Below are 19,447 nucleotides of genomic sequence, written 5' to 3' on the forward strand. Positions count from 1 at the left end.
CTCTCAGCTAGGTCAGCACAATGTCAGGCTCATCTGCCCCACTGAGTGCCTCTCATTAGTTCAGCAAGACCTCTCATGTCCTGGGGTATGTGTGTGCTTTGGGATATTCAACTAGAGTGGTTTTTTCTCTTGTTGTTACTAATATTGGGGCTTGGGGGCAGTGGGAAGAGGAGAGCACTGAGAATTAAAATTCAGCGCATGCCTTTTCTTTGCGGGCTGTAATTAATCTTGCCAATTTTTAAAGCTTTGAGAATCTGGTTAAGTGATAAAACACTAACAACTTTATATGACAGAGTTAGAGGCTCCTGCTACACACCCACCAGAGAAGATTAGGAGAGAGTGTTTGCAGGATTCGCACTAAGCAGCAGAGAATACAGTTGAGAATTGTTGCACCACATGATATAAAAACCACATTAATATAATGAAAGGTGTCGGGAATAATGTGAGAGCGACTGTAATTAAATGTATCTTAATAAGCGCAACATCCTTCTTAAAGCTCTTATTTTTCAGACCTCTCAAACTTAGAGGATGTTCTTGCTGTTGGCAGGTGGCCTGGGAGGAGAGCTGGAGAGCGAAGCGAAGGACAGCCGGGCCCTGGAAGAGAGGAACAGTGTGACGAGCCAGGAAGAGAGAAATGAGGAAGATGAAGACATGGAGGATGAGTCAATTTACACCTGTGATAACTGTCAGCAGGACTTCGATTCACTGGCAGACCTGACTGAACACAGGGCACACAACTGTCCTGGAGGTAATGTTAAACTAGCTGTACAGTTCTGACAGGTGGTTAGCTGGGTAATTGGACATAGCAACAGCTTGAGGCCTCAAGTGAGATTAAAGAATTAATAATGTAATTTTACAGTTAATGTAATTTTATTGTGGTGCCTTGGGTAGCCTTTGTTCACTCCTTTAATAAAATTAAAATAAAAGCAACAGCTTTCCAATTGGAATCTGTCAGTAATTACGTTAGACAAAAATGTTGTGGGGTTTTTTAATGCTAAAAGTTTCAGGCAGGTATTTTTCTCTCTCGCTCCAAATGTGGGAAGATTAAAAAAGTTAAATGACTGAAATGTGCAAAACTCCCAGGAAAAAAGGCCTCTGAACCCCGTAAAAGAACATGATGATTCCTGAGATTAAAATTCATAGTGCGAGTTCTGTAATCCCACCCTAAAAAATACAGCATTCTCCCTAGGTTATTATTACATTGCCTTTTGAATTTTATGGAAGTGAGGATGGCATCAGCCTACGCCGATCTTGATTTTACTTTTTGTAAAGTAAGAACAAGCTCAGAGCACCGGTGTGAACAATTGCAACATACCTTGCTTTTCCAGGGCTGCCTCTGCATGGCTGGCAGTAGCAGCAGGTACTCAGCGGAGCACGCTAAGCCAATTTACAGGGGTAGCAAAAAGCTTTGCAGATTTTACGAAAGATTAAATAAAATCTTAGGAGGGGGAGCACAGAATATGTTCATATGTATTTAAATCAGAGATTCTTATCTTTCACCTTCCCAGAGTTGAATACTCTGCCATCACTTTTCCCTCCACACTAATTTAAATTATTTTTAGGCAGTTGCCGTTATGGCAGACGGGTAGGTCAAGGCTGGCAGAAGGCAGGAGGGTTAGTTTCTCCTCTGGTGCAGCAGTATCCCATCGTCTTTCCCCTGAGTGCATATTCCTACTGGCCACTTAATATGTTTTGTAATTAGTCTATGTTTTCTGCTCTCCTTTTTGGGCATAACTAAAATGATGCTCAGCAAAGAAAAATACAAGGAGTGGAATACAGCAAGGGAGGGAGGGTCAGGTGGAGGCTTTGGCTTGGTCTGACTCCCACCCCAAGAGCACCCTCCCTTGTCTCACTCTGGCTTGCAGAGGAGAGGACCCCCTGCTTTCATTCCCATCTGCTTGCTGGGAGGAAGGACAGAGGCATGTTGGGGCTTTTCCCCAGCCTGCAGTTGGATAGGGATTGCAGTCCTAAGCCTGCCCCCAGGGCTCCTTCCTCTGCACTCTCATTTAAGCCCTACACAGGCTGCAAACTTGAAAGTGCGTAAAATCGAAAGGCCACCTCTTGCAGGGTAATTTCCCAGCCAGCTGGCAGCCACAGCACTGGCCTGAGACTTCTGCACATGGCACTCTGCTGCAGGGGAGTAAGCAAGAGGATGTAACTTCCTATTCAGAAAACCCCATGTTTTTCAAACTGGAAGGCAAAGGGCACAGCCCGTGTGGACACTGGTCATTTTCAAGGGAGAAGCGCCCTGGGCAGCTGCTGCTCCATCGCTGCCTGGTCTCCTCAGTTGTGCTGGGACAGCTGCTCATGGTGCTGGGGGTGAGCCCCCCAAAAGGAGGCTCTTTTTAGCCCAAATGTCTGCTTGGTTCTGGCTCCCTGTGTGGTCCCCAAACAGCTGTAATGGCACAACTGGCAGAGTGGAGCACGCACTGCTGATGGGGACGCCAGAGGAGGAACGTAAGGTTATGACAGGTGACAGCAGTGCTATGAAAAGGAGCAATTTTTTTCCAGAGGCAAATCTGCATTAAAACATAGCAACCTAGAGATTCTATTCATGTAAATTCAGTGTTTTCACACCTCAGGTTTTTTTTACCCTCAGTGTAGTATTCTGTTAGTGAGTCTAAGAAAAATAAATTATATTTTTAGGGATATATCAAAATAATTTGTCAGTATTCCCATTGCTCTTCTTGATTGCAGGTAACATAATTTTGTCTTCTTTTACTGTCTTCACATGTGCTGATGATTTGCAAAGACATTTTGTCCCAAAAAGGCACCATATAACTATCTGCATATACATGAAATAAGTCTCCATGTGAGGACAATCCTTGTTCCAGAACAAGAGTATCTGTTTTCTATTTAGTTTAATTCAGTGTCCTGAAGTGATTTTAAGTAAATAGGAAGATTGCACTCATATATTTTGGAATGAGAATGTTTCCATGAAGACAGTCTGGAATATTGCTTGATATTCACATACCTCATCTTGAGGTAAAAACAACCCTTTCAGATACACCAGTTTGATACATGGTCTGATAACCATGAGGATTTTTGAGGAAAACATGCAAAATGTGTGTCTTTGTCCAGTTCAGCTAAAAAGACTTGCACCACCTGGGTGAAAATCTAAGACCTCCTTAGAAAGTGTGTTATATTTAAATATTTTACCCTACAAAAAGAGCTATTTGCCTGTGTCCTTAGTTACCCTGCACTCCTTTTGCCTGTGATGCCTGCCTGACACACCCGAGGTTGTAATGCAGTGCCTGACCTCTTGGCAAGCTAGATTTTCATGTCTTAATCTGAAGCAGGGCTTTCAGTCATGTCTACATGGCTCCAGATCAATACAGGTAATATTTGTAGTAATAATATCACCAGGCTGATAATACAACATAACTAATGACTTCCTTTGGGATACTGAAGTTAGGAAGGTATTGTAGCTCAGGAGTGTTGCAGGATTACAGGAGATCACTCCAAAGAACAGAATAAACCATCTATTTCACTGGAATCCCTTAGAAATTCATTACAGAGTGCTGAAGTTATAATACAGTTTCAATGCAGCTGCTTTGACATGTAAGGAAGTAACAAACAGCCATTCCCCCCCTTGCTTTTTCATGTATTTCAGACTTGTTTCTTTGAGGACAAAACACTGCTGAAATCTAGACATCTCTGGTAGCATAGGTGCATGGCATTCCTTTTGATGTCAGTGTAGTAGAGATGTTCTCCTTCTGACAGAATTAGGTGCCTTTTATGCCTTTTGCTCATGACTGATGTCTGTGATTGCAGGTTGTAGGTTCACAGTGTCTACGGGGATCTGAAAAGGGCCTAAATGGGGGCAGCTTGTACCAAAAGAACATCACATTTCCTTACTGGCTATGTCTTCCCTTGTCTCCCAGCTTGCTCCCACAAATGAATTCTCCTGCAGCAGTCCTGGAAGCAGTGCCTTAAACAGCAGCATCTTGAAAAATAGTCTGAGAACAAATAAAAACACCTAGTGTATACACTGGCTGTGTTAAGCTTTTAAAATTACTTTACAACTCACTGGTATCCCATATCCTCTAAACTGGAGAGGACTAAGTAATTGCCATTGGCATGACATGCAGCCTTTTTCATATGTGTTTTTGCATGCTGCTGTTACAGTGTAGGTGTAGCATGATGCTATCTTACAGTGTTAGTGACAAGAGTAAAGAACTACACATGGATTTACAACTTAACTGTGTCCTACAACAAGCACCAGAGGCTCCCTACATCAAGCAACTATTCTGTGATATATCATTGTCTGGTGGCTGGTGCCAAGCGGTTTGTTGTCAGATAAAAAGTGTCTAGAATGTCACAAGCTTTGTCATTCTGCTTGTGTGTTTTAATCCACCTGCATTAGTCTGAGTTTAGCTCCAGTATTTTATTGTGTTATTTTTGCTTCCTCCACCCCTTTCCTCCATGGGTCAGAATAGTCTCAGGTAAACTTATTTCTTCAGATTCTCAAGTGAATGTAGAGTGTTTTAAAGCAAATTAACACATCAATGAAGTGGACAGAAGTAGGTTTTGGCGGGGTCTCTGAGCATTTCATGAGGTCCTCTTCTGTTGTTGATAACTTTACAGGTTGTCTGTTTCAAACAGCAGCAGAGCTATATATGGATATTGCCAGCTTGGAAGCAGCTGATTTTTCTAAACTACTGTACGGTAGGAACTAGTTTATAATTAAAGTCTTGCAGTTGCTCCTTTTAAATGCCCTGTAACTTGTACACTAGGCTTACGTTTGAAACGAGGTACTGTAACTGTTTCATGCTAGTGTATAATTTTGCATTTTCTTTTATTTCACCTGCTACAAGTATTTTAATTGCCATGCAACCGTATTTGCGGGATGCTTATCCAGAAACACATATACAGCAGCTTGTCAACAAGTGACAATGTCTCATGAATGTTTTTGTCAGGTGGCACTTTCTACTTCCCACTGACAAAGAGAGATGTCTTATATACATTTCCAAAATTAGCCCTTCCCAAAATTGTAATCTTTGGTTGCACCTGATTGGCAAGTCAGAGATTTTTCTCTCTTTTTGCTGCTGCTGTTGTTATGTCTTTAAATTAATGAATTACTGATTGTCCTCCACAAAAGAAACTGAAATACAGTTGTGAAAAAGCAGTGTGGAAACTTAATTATACACCTAGTTTATACAGCTGTGTCTCTAATGACCTAGTGGCCCTAATTACTGTGTTGTGACTCAGTCTGAGTGCTCTTGTCCTTGCCAGAATTCTGCTCCTTTCTCTTAACCTGACTAGTGTTTCCAGCTTAAAAAAATAACAAGTTTCCTTTTTTTGTTCTTTTCTGCGTTGTCGTGCTGAAATGCAGTTTCCCTTCTTTCCAGAGGTCATAGCAGTGTTTTAAAATTGGCACCAGAAAAGCTCAGTAATATCACAAACTGTAAAAACATGGATTTTCCCTGGAGTCCTCAGTTCTTGCTGTCTAGATCTGAAAATGGGCACCGGGGCAGTGTTTTTATTGTCAATCACTTGGAGGGCTCCAAGTGCAGATTCCTGTCCTTAGTTTGTCACAGACATCCCCTCTCCAGGTGCAGGGACAGCACAGAGCTCCCCAGGGCTCGGCAGCTGCCTTGGCCACAGTGTCCAGGTGCTGCACATCTCCCTGCAGTCAGTATTCATGCCCTCTGTGTTGAGATCTCTGAAACCCCACATTGTTGTAGGGGTACACGTGGCTGGGTGGTCTGAGGTCTGACTGCCCTGACTGCTGTCACCACACAGGTGATGTTTGAGTTTTCCCGGAGGTTCCCAACCAGCCTGCAAAGAGGCTTTTTCTAGGACTTCTGCTTGCACGTGCCAGAAAATCAGTGTGCTGATCAGGAGCCATGCTGACTGGCTTTCTCTGCAGGTGCTCAGTGAAATACGTATTTATCTTGTAGAACATAAAGCACATTCCCACATCTGAATTGGGATCTGAAGACAAGCAGAAGAACAGCTGCAAATTTCACGTCAAACAGAGCCTACGGTGCCCCTGGCCGTGCTGAGGTTTCACAGCGCATCCCGTGCAGAGTGTGCTGAGGCACCGGCGCTGGCTCTGCCCCCACACATGGCAAATGTGCTTTAGTGTAGTGTGTCATATATTGCGTATGTTTGACAAAGTTGTGCCAAGTGTTGTGCTCCCTAACAGTGCTGCTTACCCATCAGCTTGGAGGGTCATCCACAGGCAAAGGTAGGTGAGACCCCGGGCTGTGCCCAGGGCACGCGGTCCCGTGTTCAGCCCCTCGGCACGGCGAGGTGTTAGTGGGGCTGAGCCTCAGCACTTGTTTCTCAGGCTTTCCTGGATTTTACAGGCATGCCAGTGCCTGTAAGGATTTGTGGTGGGGGGACATGAGAATTTCAAACAATGCCTGCTGGCCATAAGCACCCAGCTGGGTATTTGCTGTGTGGCCTCATGGAGGGTGTCCCAGAGCACGGCCGGCGGTGAGCCCACGGCAGATCCGCAGCCGCGCGGGAGCCGGCGCGCGAAGCTGGGCAGCGTGCTCGCTGATAAGAGTGTGCCAGTGCGCTGGGCGCCATCCCCTGCAAATCACCACGGCCACCTTTGTGCCGGTCCCCCTGGGAATAGTGGCAAGGGAGGCAGCACCAGGCACTGCGTGTGCAGATAGGAGCGCTGCCAGCGTGGCTGTGGGCAGCTTGGTTGCATGTTACCAAAACCCCTGGCAGGAGGGAGGTAATGAGCTCTCTCCACCCCTTTCTCAGCCCCCATGTAGCCAGCGGTCACTGTGGATGCTATGCATTCTGAGGCTGCACAAAATTTCTTAGCAATGATGATGTCTTTCCTCAAGCAGCATATGTTTTTCACGCAGGAAGACCATTTTCCTTGTCATTTTTAAACATATGGCCCAGTGAGGAGCTGAGGATGACAAGTTAGCCTGTTTGTATTGGCAAGGGACTCTTTCATACTTGCTACTTTAATTGAGTTCTTTTATCTGCTTTTATCTAGTTCAAAAAGTAGTTTGCAAAATAAGCACAGGTATGCATGGAAATGGATAAAAGAGAAAGTGGGTACATGTTTCAAATGAGGCCTCTTAAAGGAAACATGTGTCCCTTGGATATCTTGAACAGGTTGCCCCTGGCTGGCTGAGAAGCCAGTCTCTTCTCCTTTGCTGCATCTGCAACAGAGAGATGCACAGGGACTGGAGCACCCCAAATGCTGTGAAGCAAGAGCTGTGCCGGGTGCTGGCCAGGAGAGCTCCTGTGTGCAGCAGGAGCTGCATTTGGAAGCCAGAGCCTGCCCAGATCCCCCTGCACCAGCTCAGGCCTCACACAGTCCTTCTGGGGCACCAGGGGTGACAGAGCTCCAGCTCCCCTTCTCCTCCTGCTTCGGATTTCTGTTTGCAAGGGTAATCCATTGCCATGGTACAGCAGAGGGAGGACTGTTGGGGTCTACATAGGGCAGGTTTGTTTCTCAGCATACAGAAATCTAAGTAAATAATAAATGGGTTTTATATAAAAAAAAAAAAAAAGAGGACGGAGGGGTTTCAGTGGAAAGGGTTCCTTCCCAGGCTGGAGCTTGCTGAGTGCTACAAGAGCAGCTGTGCCTGCAGGAAGGAGGATCCGTGTTGCTATAAGCAGGTCCCAGTATTCAGGGGGTTGTAGACAAAACCCAGTTTATGAAACTCAGTTCAGAACTGCAGTGAGGGTAGCTTGGGGACTACAATAGATATGTGCTTGTTATAAAGTGGCCTTTAATAAAGCCTTAGAGAGCTGGGTGGAGGACGTGCTGGGGTCGTCCTGTCTCAGATGGACAAGAGCATAGATTATTTCTGGCTAGGACGCTGCTGAAGGGCACGCATTGCCTTCTTGTGGGTTGTTGAGGGACAAAACCGTTGGCCATATCAACAGCCTTGGCAGATTCAGAGCCATTGAGATCTTCAGACTGCAAATGTAAGCAGTGTAAAAGAGATGCACTGAGACTGTGGGGTTTTTTCCTGATTTCTTCCTCTGTCCCTTTGCAGACAGTTGGGTAAGTACTCTTCATATAAGGATGGCTGTACAGAGCCAGCCTGATGGTCCCATTGTGCTGTTTCCCCAGAATGTTTTCCTAGCTGTCAACAAACTAATTCTGAGCAGTTTATGATGCTTTTTAGTCAAATTATTCAGACAATCTTCTTCCATAAACTTCCATTTTGAAGTGCAGTTAGATTTTGCAGTGGTGGGGACCCAGAGTTCAGCTACACATTGGGGAAAGCATCACCTTTTGTTCACTTCAGTTTTGTCACCTGCTTTCATTTGATACTCTCTGGTTCTTCTGGTGAAGGAGACAGCGAGCAATTGCCCCTCTTCTACCTCCTCCATCCCCTCATGCCCAAGCAGACTTCTTTTGCTGCTCCCTCCACTGTCTCTAAATCCCTGTTTGCAATGCTCTTATTGATACCTCGCGTACCTTGACCCAGAGTAAGAGACAGGGATGTGGTGAGGCATGGCTGATAGGAGAGTGAAGGGGTCAGCTATCTCCTCCATCACTTGTGCCAGTGGTCACGTTGGCATGTCTGTCCTGGCTCCCGAGCAGGAGGTGAGGGATAGGACTTGTCCTAGTGTGAAGACCTGGCAGACAAAAAGATGGTGTCTGGCCATGTAGGGGAAAAACAATTAAGACTTCAATGTTTATTAAGAAAAAAGCAACCAGCAGTGCATTTCAAGCACTCATCACACAGCATAATTTTGCTGTTGGAAGTAGTGGGATTAAACAAGTCTTTCTAATGTTGATTTCTTTGAATTTGTGGCATATAATTATAAAAAAAAAAATCAATTAAAAACGAAGGAAGTGTGTGTACAAACATTGTCAAGAATTCCAATCTTTCATTTTTTAAAAACAAGCTTTAGAAAAAAATCCCTACAGAAGTTCTGTAGTGCATATTTGAATGCTTTTGTTGTAGCCTCATTAAACTTGGCTTGTCTGCAGATACAGCTGGCATGTTATTAACTGTGCTCCAGGCTTGGGGAAGCCAGAAAGCAGCCTCCACCCCCTGGTGCCGGCTGGCTTTAGGGAAATGTGCCAGCATGGGTTGGTCCTCTTCAGCTGGCTGGCTTTGGGAGCGCTCGCTGGAGCATCTCTGCATGGCCCCTGGGTGCGGGAGTCTGGGCTCCTGCCTCGAGTGCCGGCCGGCGGGAGGGCGGCGCGGGCCCCTGGGGAATGGCCGGCAGCGCGCACCCCTGCCCCGTGGGAGCAGCAGGGACCCACCCAGGTGTGCGTCCTCCCGGGGACAACTTCAGCTGGGCGCCTGTGTGGTCCGTGGGCGTCTCACGCCTTTCTTTGCCGTAGGCTGGCAAGAAGCAAACTCGGGATCATCTGCCAAGCAGCTCCTCTGTTCTCACAAACTGTGTATTGGACTGAACCACTCAAATAAACTGAATAAGGGACACATTTTCCCTGCACCTGCTGGAGAGGCTGTTGCTCTCCAAGCTGGGCTTGCACATCAGAGGACCTCCGCCAGAGGTCTAAGCAGCTTCTGACTTTCTTCAAAGCTTTGGCAACAAGTATGTATGTATTGAATGCTGTTTCACTTAAGTAATTTTAATAGGTGCTTTTAATAGTAGGGCGAATTTCGTAATTTCATATTCAATTTAAAATTGTTGTAAATAACTCAGTAGAAATTTAAGTTAAATTACATGTAAATACAGGTAATATTATTCCAACATCTTGCTTATTACAAGCAGTTTTCATTGTCTTAACTAATGAAAAATTGATTTGGCATTTTCAAGGTACTTGGTCTGTTCACACTGAATACTTTGTAGGGCGTTCGAGCACCTTGTAGTCTTTAAACATTCTGATTAGCAACCCCTTCCTGACACAAGGAATTGGTATTTTTATCATCATGGAATTAAAAAGTTGTCATTCTAATTTGGCTTAAGTTTTGACTGCTACTGGACCACTTCCTTCCTCCCTTCCGTCTCCTGCCTTATGCTGGTAAAAGGTTTGTGTTGTCTTTGGGAGCTGACATTGCTGACAATTTAAGGGACTGATTTTTAGTTGGTGCAGCTCCCAGATTTGGTGCCTTATGGAGCTGCACAAGCCTTATGTCAACATGAGGGGAACGAGAGGTCAGCATTTGGGGGAGAATTCAAGACCTTCCCCATTAATAGCTTGAGTTATTTTGTTTGAAAATTACTGTGGCTACACTGATTTGCCTAATGACATGCATGAAATTGGTGGGAGAGCCAAGGTCTTTAATCCAGGTGGGTTTTGTTGCTACTGACATCTGTAATGGTGGGGGTGAGCTTCCTCTTGAAAGCATCACTGTTTTGGAGTGTGGGTCCATCTCTTCCTTAGGCTTCCTTGAAAATTGTTCTCAGCCATAAGGGTGAAAGACTTTTTGGCTCCTCTTTTTGTTGCTACTCAATTACTGTTATGCTTGCTGAGGAGAACATAAGGAAAGGCTGAAGAAGCCCATTGCTTTTGTCTTCTCCAGGGAATCTGTTACATTAAACATTTGAATAGATTTTTGAACATAATTCCCAGTCATTTCCTCTACAGTGAACTCAGTTCACTCATGCAGACTTTGCACTTAATGATATCTCTTAAAATAAATGAGATTTGATATAATTTATACTAAATGGTCATTTTAGAAATCTACATCTACTAATTATTCATTAGAAAATTTGGAAAGATGGAAGCAGAGTAAATTCCCTTTATATACTCGTGGTCTACAGAAATATAAATACACACACCTGTGTTTATTTTCTTTGAACAAAACCGAATAGAGGTAATTTACTGGACTCCAAGTGTAGTGTAAGCAGGTTTGAAGTACATTGTTCAATCTGCATCAATCAACCATAGCAACCAACCAAGCCAAAACAAGCCAAAAAATTCATCATGCATCTAGGACAGTTATTTATGGTAGTGCTTAGCTTGTGGTCCGTCTCTGCATCATTTGGTGTTGTGCTTTTTCGTGTTCTGGCTGCGTGCTTGGGGTGGCCGCTCTCTGCCCTTTCCTCTCCCTGTTGCCTGCGCGTGTGTCCCTATGGTCGTGCCTCGAAGGCTTTTTCCTTGCTTGCTCCTTTCTGGGCTGTGCCATTTTGCATCTTGTTCTCAACAGTCCTCTTCCCTATGCTGTGGTGGTATTTGCCCTTTCCCAGCCCCGCATGTAACCGAGCCATTTCATGGTTTATACATTAAAGTTACACCTTGCTGTGTTACTGGTTTCTCCTTGACTCAGCTGCAGTTGCTCTCTTGTCCATTGTCCCAGAGCTGGCTCTTCCTTGGAGCTCTGTGCAGATGCAGAGCCTTCCTTGAACCATCCTGGGGTCTGGAGACTGCAGATCTCCTTGTGGTGCTGTGAGAAATCATGCTGCTCCGTGTGCTGCTTCAGAGGCAGACTCAGCTAGGTTCAGATGAACTAAAGACGTGCTAGTCAAATCTTGGTTCACAAAACCTAGCAATTTATTTAATTTGCATTCGGACTGCATCCAGATCCAACCTGGATAGCTGCTTGATGTCACCTTACAGCCCGTCACTACTCCTTCCTCTCTTACAGACACTTGTTGTGGTTTGTTTTACAAGAGCTGTTTCATGTAGGAATTGTATTTCAAGATGTTTCAATGGTATCAAGGGTAACTGGGTTTGATTTGGACCAGGGCTTCTGATACATATAAATAAAGCAGATAGTATTCCTTGCTTTTTATGGAGGATGAACTGTCATCTTTAGGAGGCAGTCATGATGCTGTTGCACTCTTCACACAAAATAAGACAAATTCAACCCAAGATTCAGAACAAAAGGAAATGCAAGTGAGTAGGAAATTCTTGTCTCATAGCTTAAATGAGAGAATACTGAGTTTCATGTCTTTCAGAAAACTGCAAATGGGAGGGAAGATGCTTTCTCTCAATAACTGGGTATGCAAATATGTATCTATGAGGTACAAAATGTTTCATTTTAGGTTAATCAGTTCAGTTTTGAAGACACAACTAGATAAAAATTGACTGTATTGAAAAGAACATTATTACTTAGGGGAGAATCTCTCTCAATTAGAAGACAAATGAGGAGAGCCAATTCTTACAGCAAGTTGGGGGACAGTGATTTTGTAAATGGTATTGGAGTTGGGAAAAGTGCAGTTGGAGTTAGCAAAACTCCGTGTTTTTCCAGAGGCTGCCACAGTAATTGGCCGTGCATATCTGGATTGCCGAGTGACAGGCGGGAGGGTCAGCTCTCGGAGAGCTTGGCCTCTCCAAGCAGGGAGGAGAGGAAAGGAAGGGAGGATGGGGAGAAAAAACAATTTGTGAACTTGCCCCTTTTGAGATAGCAACTGCTCTTCTTCTGTGCCCAGGATCATCGCGAACAGCCAGCAGCTGCATTCCAGTCTGCTTTGCTGTCAGTGAATGTCACTGCAGAAACCTCAGTAGTTTCAAGGAGCCGCTGTTTGTATACAGGGAATAGAGAAAACTCATGGAAATGCTGTGGTGTGTGGGCTGCTCTGCATTTTACTGTGATGATGGAAAGTCTTCACAAATGTTTTAAATTAGGCTATCCTTGATAATTTTAGTGGTATGGACCCCAACCAAAAATTTCAGGGGAAAAAAAAAGTTGCTCTGTTAAAGCAGACATGAAAAAAAATGAAGGGCTTAACTTTTGTCCTGAGGGTGATAAAATAGCACCACACAGCTGAAAATCAATCTGACCTTCACCCACGTGATGCTGTTGTCTCAGTCTGTCTTTCATTTCCTTTGGTTGAGTGAAGGCCACGGCATTCAGTAGGGAGAAAAGCCAGAGGGAGGTGCGGAGAATCCTGTTTTCTCTGGAAAGGCTTCGGTGCTTGCATAAGTTCACTCTATAAAGTGAGTTGCTGTAAAACTTTGAATTATTTCATTAAAATTAAAAAAAAAAAAAAATCCTTTTTCTCTTAATAGCCAGCAATCACATTAAGGTAAAGAAGATATATGCTGAAAAAAAAAGATGTGTTTGTGATATAAACCACTCTGTTTTAATTAAACCTACAATTAGTTGGTATTTTGAAATGAAGGCTTCAAGCAGCAATAGGAAACCTGCACATTCATTTAAAACACAGAAATTTGTACCCAAAGGGGAGAAAAAAGGCAATTATTTTTTCCAGAGATATTTGAACATCGTGTTGTGAGGTTTGCACAAACAAAGAAAAGGTACCCAGATACCAAGATATGTACATAAATAAATCAACAATTAGGGCTTGTGTATAAGCAATATTACTGATTTTCAAAACAGAGGTACAATTTCAATTGGCGAATTACTCTTTTTCACATCTTGCAGAAGTGGTTCTCACCTCATTTTCCTGAAGATAGAGAAGGAACTGAATGAATGGGTAAAATCTGTGCAGAATTTAATTCTATTAAACAACAGAATTAAGAAAACGGAAAACTACATGCATAAGCACATCTTGATGTTCTTTTTGACATCTTGAAAGCAATTAAAAGTGCAATTCATAGCTCTTCATCCAATCCCCTGCTTCTTCCATCCTTGTTGAATTTAAATGCGACCCAGACCCAAGAAGTTCCCAGCTATTTTCTCTTGGAAAACAGTAAGTTTTCAACACTGGTTTTACAAAACTAAGATAACTGTAAATTCTGCCTACCCCAAGCTGTACTTTTTCTGATTTATCTCATTACATACAGATAACGTCCTTTCATGTCAGTCATAAATTACTCTGTTACTTTATATTTGTGTGCTATAGATTCCCTGGCTACTGTAGCCCTGAGAGAGGGAGTTGTACCTGTTATTTTCTTTGTTCAATAATTGTTGCCTGTTTAGGAAGGTTTATAAGAAATGTCATCTTCTTGTTAAAAAGATAATGGCAGAGATTGGATGTGGCTGCAGAGATTAATCTCTGCTTCATGAAGGTTAAGAATTAAACAATTTGTTCATTAATCTTTTTGGAATAATGGAGATTAATTTATGACTGTAGCATTTTATTTAAGTGTGGTTTGTCTGATGTACCGACTGTCGCAGACACTTTTACATGGTATTAAAAACACCAAAATGGTAAATATAAAAGATGTTGGGACCTTTCCCTGGCAAGCTCCACTACTCAGGTCTCCATGCGATATGCCAAAATGCTATTTGCATAAATGTAGAATTTAATAAGTTATCATTCTGATTAACGTCATTAACTGCTTAACTACTGTAGAAATTGGCTTCCTAAGTTGCTTGTTGGTAGCTGTTGCTCTCCACGTCATTCCATTTGCTGTCTCGCTGGGGATAATGGTATGCAAGGGAAAGCAAGAAGGTCAAGGATCTTTTTGTTTAGTCTCTTTGCACATTAAAAGTTCTATTATGTGTTTGTATTGCATGTGGTTTCCAGTCGGTTGGCTACAATGCTTTCAAGATCCATTGATGATGAGTTTGTGAGGCTAAATATATCTTGTGGATTATGACTACCAAGCTATCAGTTTGTTCAGCAGTCAGGGCCAATATTTAACAAGTGTTTTTCAGAAGGAGGAATTTTGAAACCGAGTCAAATGATCTTACAAAAGGGGTTAACAGAAATGCTAATAACAGAAGATGACAGCAAATGCTTGGCCTGTGCTGGCAGTGGGGGTGTTTGGGGCTCTGCTATGCTGGTTGTGGGGGAAGTGGTTCTTAGGTTGGGGTTTTTATGGGTTTTCTGGGGTTGGGGGAGGGCTGTGGTATTGTTGTGAATGACACAGTGGCCACAAAGCTGAATGGGTTGAAAAAAAAGTAGTGTCCTCTACAGCCATCCCTTTCTCTGCCCCGGCAAGGCGTGGGTGCAGCGTGCGGTGGTGGGGGCAGCACGGGGGCCCCGTGCGGGCTCACCCCACGGCTCCCGCTGCCCTGTTGTGTGTCCCCCGCAGGAGTGGAGCCTCCTCTGTCTGTCCCCTGTGGCTAGCAGGGCAGGCAGGCTCTGCTGGGACCTCACTGCTGCTTCTTGCCCGACATTTAAGGGAATGCAAAACCCGACTGCAGGATGCAGCCACGTCTTAAGGGCTGGCACAGCCGCCTTGCTTGTTTTCACTCTCTAGCTAGTAGACTGACCTTTTAAAAAAACAGTTTCAGCTGCTGTGAAACACTGACAATAGCTTTAATAGATTTCATTTTAGAATTAAATAGCTCTGGTTCCATTTCGATAATGTAAACTAGCAGCCATGAGCATGTTTTAGCTGATTGTTTCAGGCTGCGTACAAACTCAAGCAGACATCACTGCCTCCTTGCCAGGCGTTAGCGCAAGATGCTCACTTTCTTTAAAAATGAAAGCAGAGATTTTATTTTTTTAAAGCAATTTGTGTTGTGACTGACTACTTCTGAGTACCTTCACACCTGTCAAGTGAATCCAGTGTGCTTGTTCCCAAGGGCAACCTGACATCTGGGAAATTCTGCCTCAGCCCCAACTGGTCCCCTTTGAAGCATCTTTGGTATTTTGAATTGAAATTGAGTTACACCATCACACATCATCCTTTGCATTATTCTGTTCTGGTCCAGTATACCCCTGGTTTTATAAATTTCAGTTTAAATTCTGCTCTTGGGCTGTTTCAGGAGTGTTGCAGTTATCTGTAAGCTGTCTTGCTTTTTGCTGTGGGGCTGGTAAGCTCAAAAACATCTGCAGGCATGGTCAGTCCAGCTTGCTATTCTTCAGGGAATATTTACAAAGTTTCATAAGGCTTGGACCCATACCCACACCCATCCTAGATGCAGTGTCTACAGATTTATCCCCGGAGCCTCTTACAAGGATTGCTTGTATTACTATCTAGAGCTATCCCGCTGCAGAAATCCTCAGGAGAGAGAAATGGACAAGAGTACTTAGAAACATCTGTTAAAAATTCAGACAAACACTCCACTGTCACTAGAAGCAGTTGGGACAGGATGAATGAAATTTACCGTGTGGTGCTACAGCAAAAAAGGGACATTTCTTTTGTTCCTTCACTTTTCCTTAAAAATGGGTATTTTGGTTAGTACACAGATACAGAAAAATGCCTCCGCAGAGCACATTTGGGGTGTATAGCTGCTTGTAACCAATGTCACAAACTGACTCCAGAGCCAAGCCTTGCAGTCTTGTGGGAGCGCTGTTTCCTGAGTGCTCACGTTTGATTCATCACATGCTTTCTACTTGTTTCAAGAAACCCTGCATTAATTGTGCAGACCTAGAAAGTGGTGACATTAGGAAGTAAATTCACTTCAACATGACTTTTCCATTGCTTAGGCAAAAGGGAAGAAAAAGTTGCAGCAACAAATCTAATGGATGAGCTCTCCAACTGGTTGCTGTTTTGTGTGCGGCTACGTTCTGGATTCAGAGAGTACTTGATAAATATTGTCATTTGTCCTTGATGATGTGTCATGAAGTTACAGGCAATTTGGCAGAGAAAATAAGTTTTCTTGAGTATGAGGCCAGACTTGTGATGATGTGTTTCTCCATTGAAGTCCAGCTCAGCCCCCCACCAGACCTCATTCCCCACAGAACACTCTCGTCCCCCCTTCCCATCCTCTGCCTACCAGCAGGACAAGAAGCAGAATGAGCTGTGCTGTTCGGCCAGGTGACACACATGTGCTGATTGCCTGGGACAGGCCCAAGAGCAGGGATAAGTGCTGACTCTGCTCTTAGCCTTTCTCTCAGCAGAGACATGAACTGGGGTCTCTGCCCTGCCCAATCAAAGGCAGGTTTGCCGATCTTAGAGAAACTCAATTTCTATCTGAGAAACTCAATTTCTCTCATAGCCCTGTATCCCCAGTACGGTGTGATTCAAAAGTTAATAGGAAGGGACCAACAGTTAAGACATATGACAGGCAATATGATGACATAAACCTTGTTTTCTTAGGATGCCAGGCTGAAAAAATGAACACAAAGCTCCTGAGAATAACTGAGTCACTTCAGATTGAGACTTGATGGACAATGTTGGCTTTGTTATCACTCTGCAGGTAGCAAGGGGATAGGGTTAGGGAGAATTTCCAGAAAAGTAGGGGAGTTGTTATTAGAAGGGTAAAGCTTCCACTGCCAGGCATCCCCTGTAGTGGACCCTGCATTACCCTGGTCCCTCCTCCTTTTAGGAGCCTTTTGAGGAAAAGTCTTCTGTGACAGGAACATCTCTCAGGTCTTTTAATCTGTGAGCTGCCAGGTGAAAGAACGGGGCTAGGGAACAAAAGACACTCAGATACTGCAGACAAGCTTTTGTAGGATCTGCCACGTCAGCTGTCTCTTATAAGGTCTGCTGTATTTTCTGTTGATGGTGTTCTTCCCCCGAGGATTTTCCCACACCTGGGAATGCCTGCCATAAGCCGCACTGATATTTTCCTCAATGCCTTTCATTTCTGTGTACAGATGGAGCTGGGATATCACACACTGTCCTTGTCCTTATTCTGTTCTGCTCCTTGGCAGTCACAGCTTTCCTGGCTGGAAGCTTTCATCCCACCTCCCTCTCAGCCCTTTTCAGGAGGGGCTTTGCAATTATTTATAAGCTAGCTTGTCCTGTTTTCTGACATTTTCAGTGTAGTCTGTGGAAGAGTATGTGGAAGCTAAGTATGTGTTCTCTGGTTTTACAGGGAGCAGAAAACTTAAAGTAAATGTTGGTAGTCTGTGTTAGCAAGATATCCTTCATTTTTTAGGGTGCAGGGGACCTTCCCTTTAAATTGGAGGTCTTCTGGGTGGAAAATGTTCTAGTGGCCTGTAACTGCCTCTTGCCTTTTAAGTGTTTGGGGATCCTGGAGGGGCAGGCAGCTCACTTGCATGCTTGTCGAGGGGAGCCTGGCTGTCCTGCTTATCTTGTATTCCTACTCACTATCCCCAAGCGGGTTTTCTCTCTCCTTCCTCTTGTCACGTGTCAGAATAAGACATCCTGTGATTTATCTCGTTCACCTTCCACTTGTGTTCCAAGGCTTGAGATTTTCCAAAATACAAGAGGCAAAACTATGATTTGGGCCTCAGCGCCTCTGGAGGCATCTGTAGATTTTTTTGTCCGAGATAAATTTCTATTCAAGCTGAAGAGAGCAGCATTTTCTTGTTATGCTGCTACAAATACGTGGGAGGAGTGACTAACTTTTCTTCTGGAAGTAGTAAAGTGGACAGGCTTGTCTGCTGCCCAGTGCTACAGGTTGTATGATATACTAACTAATTCACCTCCTCCTCCACCACATTGCTGTTTTGGTTGCCTACATGCATATGTGAGAGAGAATTATCAGTCTCCCAGCTACCTTCTCTTCCAAAGATAATTAAAATACAGTCTCTTCTAAAGAGAGATGCATACCTCCTCCAATCTTATAAATACAGAAATAGATTTTTTTGTTGTTTTTGACCAACCTTAGATAAAAACTGATGGTTGCAGCTGAATCTCACTTTGAGTTTTTCATTAAAACTGTTCAAAGCAGACTACAGGGTGGAGAATCTCCTGTGAGCCAAAACTAACCTCCGTGTTCCTGCCAATGAATCTGTATTGCCAAATTTCACACGGCCGTGTTCTCTAGCACCTCCTTTGAACACGAGTGTGGTTCTGGAGGCCGTTTTGAAGCTTCCACTTGAAACACTCTCTGTGAGCTAGTGGAGCATTTTCTGGCACTTAAGATTCTGTATCTAGTAGCTGTCTGTGCTATAGAGGGCAGTGAGTCATGGCTTGCTAGAAGAGAAAAAAAGATTTCTTAGAAAACCTTTCAGAAAAGCTGAGGTGGTTTTTCAGCTGGAAGTGCTGGTGGTGCCTGTGGTGGAATTGGTGTGGCAAGTTACCTCTGTAGTGTTTCTAAGAATTACCAGATAGTGCAGTGGCTCATCTGAATACCCTTTTTGTATGATTTTTGCAGCCAGTGACTGTCTCCTAATATAGCATATTTCTTTCATATTTTTTGCTATTTGGACTGCTGGATATGGGGATTTGTATTTTCCTATACTTTTATTCTTAATGACATACTTGAGTTACAAAAGTGCAAAACCCCTCACCTCCTGCTGGAATCTTGAGGAATTATGGGTGTTCATCATCCCAAAAAGTCAAGCAATTGTGCTGCAGACCTCACTGTGAGCTGGTTCCTTTCTATAGTTTACCAGATCGTTAATGTTTCAGTTGGCTGGCTCTGAATTCATGACAGCAGTACATGTTAACAGAACTGAGTGTGCTGCTCCTGTCCCCCAGCCAGCCTGTGATGCTGGCATTTGGGATACAGGAGCAGTGCAGTCTGAGATGGCCCTGCTGGGTGTGGATGTGTATCTGAGCCAGCAGGTAACGGCACAGTGAGGGTGCTGCCTTGTGCTCCTTGGCTCAGGCAGGTCCCCACGTCACCATCTGGGATCCCTGCAGCAGGGCTGAACAGTCCGCGTTGGTTCCTTGGCTGCTGGGACTTCAATCACAAACTAAATTGAAGCTGTTTTGGACATGGGCAAAGCTCATCACAGATGCCCTTTGTGATGCAGTGGGGCTGTCCCTGTGTGGGACATGATCCTCCCTCTGTGCCCCAAGCTGGATCTGTGATAACACCTGGCACGGCTGCTGTTGCACTGCTGACACTTCGGTCATTCCTAGTTATTT

At 44.0% G+C, this 19,447-nt stretch overlaps 1 protein-coding gene across 3 annotated transcripts in view; it reads left to right on the forward strand.

Moving 5' to 3' along the window:
- The window catches only part of ZNF423 (zinc finger protein 423), a 229,371-nt gene that overhangs the window by 68,301 nt on the left and 141,623 nt on the right, over positions 1 to 19,447 (forward strand). The window contains exons 1-3 of one of the 3 annotated variants that reach the window (XM_010396558.3): positions 358 to 442; positions 548 to 748; positions 4,588 to 4,668. In XM_010396558.3, coding sequence (XP_010394860.1) covers positions 652 to 748; positions 4,588 to 4,668 — 178 coding nt within the window. In that variant the 5' untranslated portion in view covers positions 358 to 442; positions 548 to 651. Of the gene's footprint in view, positions 1 to 357; positions 443 to 547; positions 749 to 4,587; positions 4,669 to 19,447 lie in introns of those variants that run through there. The other 2 variants (XM_039558390.1, XM_039558391.1) reach the window with 2 other exon arrangements.

The sequence above is a fragment of the Corvus cornix genome, chromosome 11, assembly GCF_000738735.6.
Source record: "Corvus cornix cornix isolate S_Up_H32 chromosome 11, ASM73873v5, whole genome shotgun sequence".
NCBI classification, from domain to species: domain Eukaryota; kingdom Metazoa; phylum Chordata; class Aves; order Passeriformes; family Corvidae; genus Corvus; species Corvus cornix.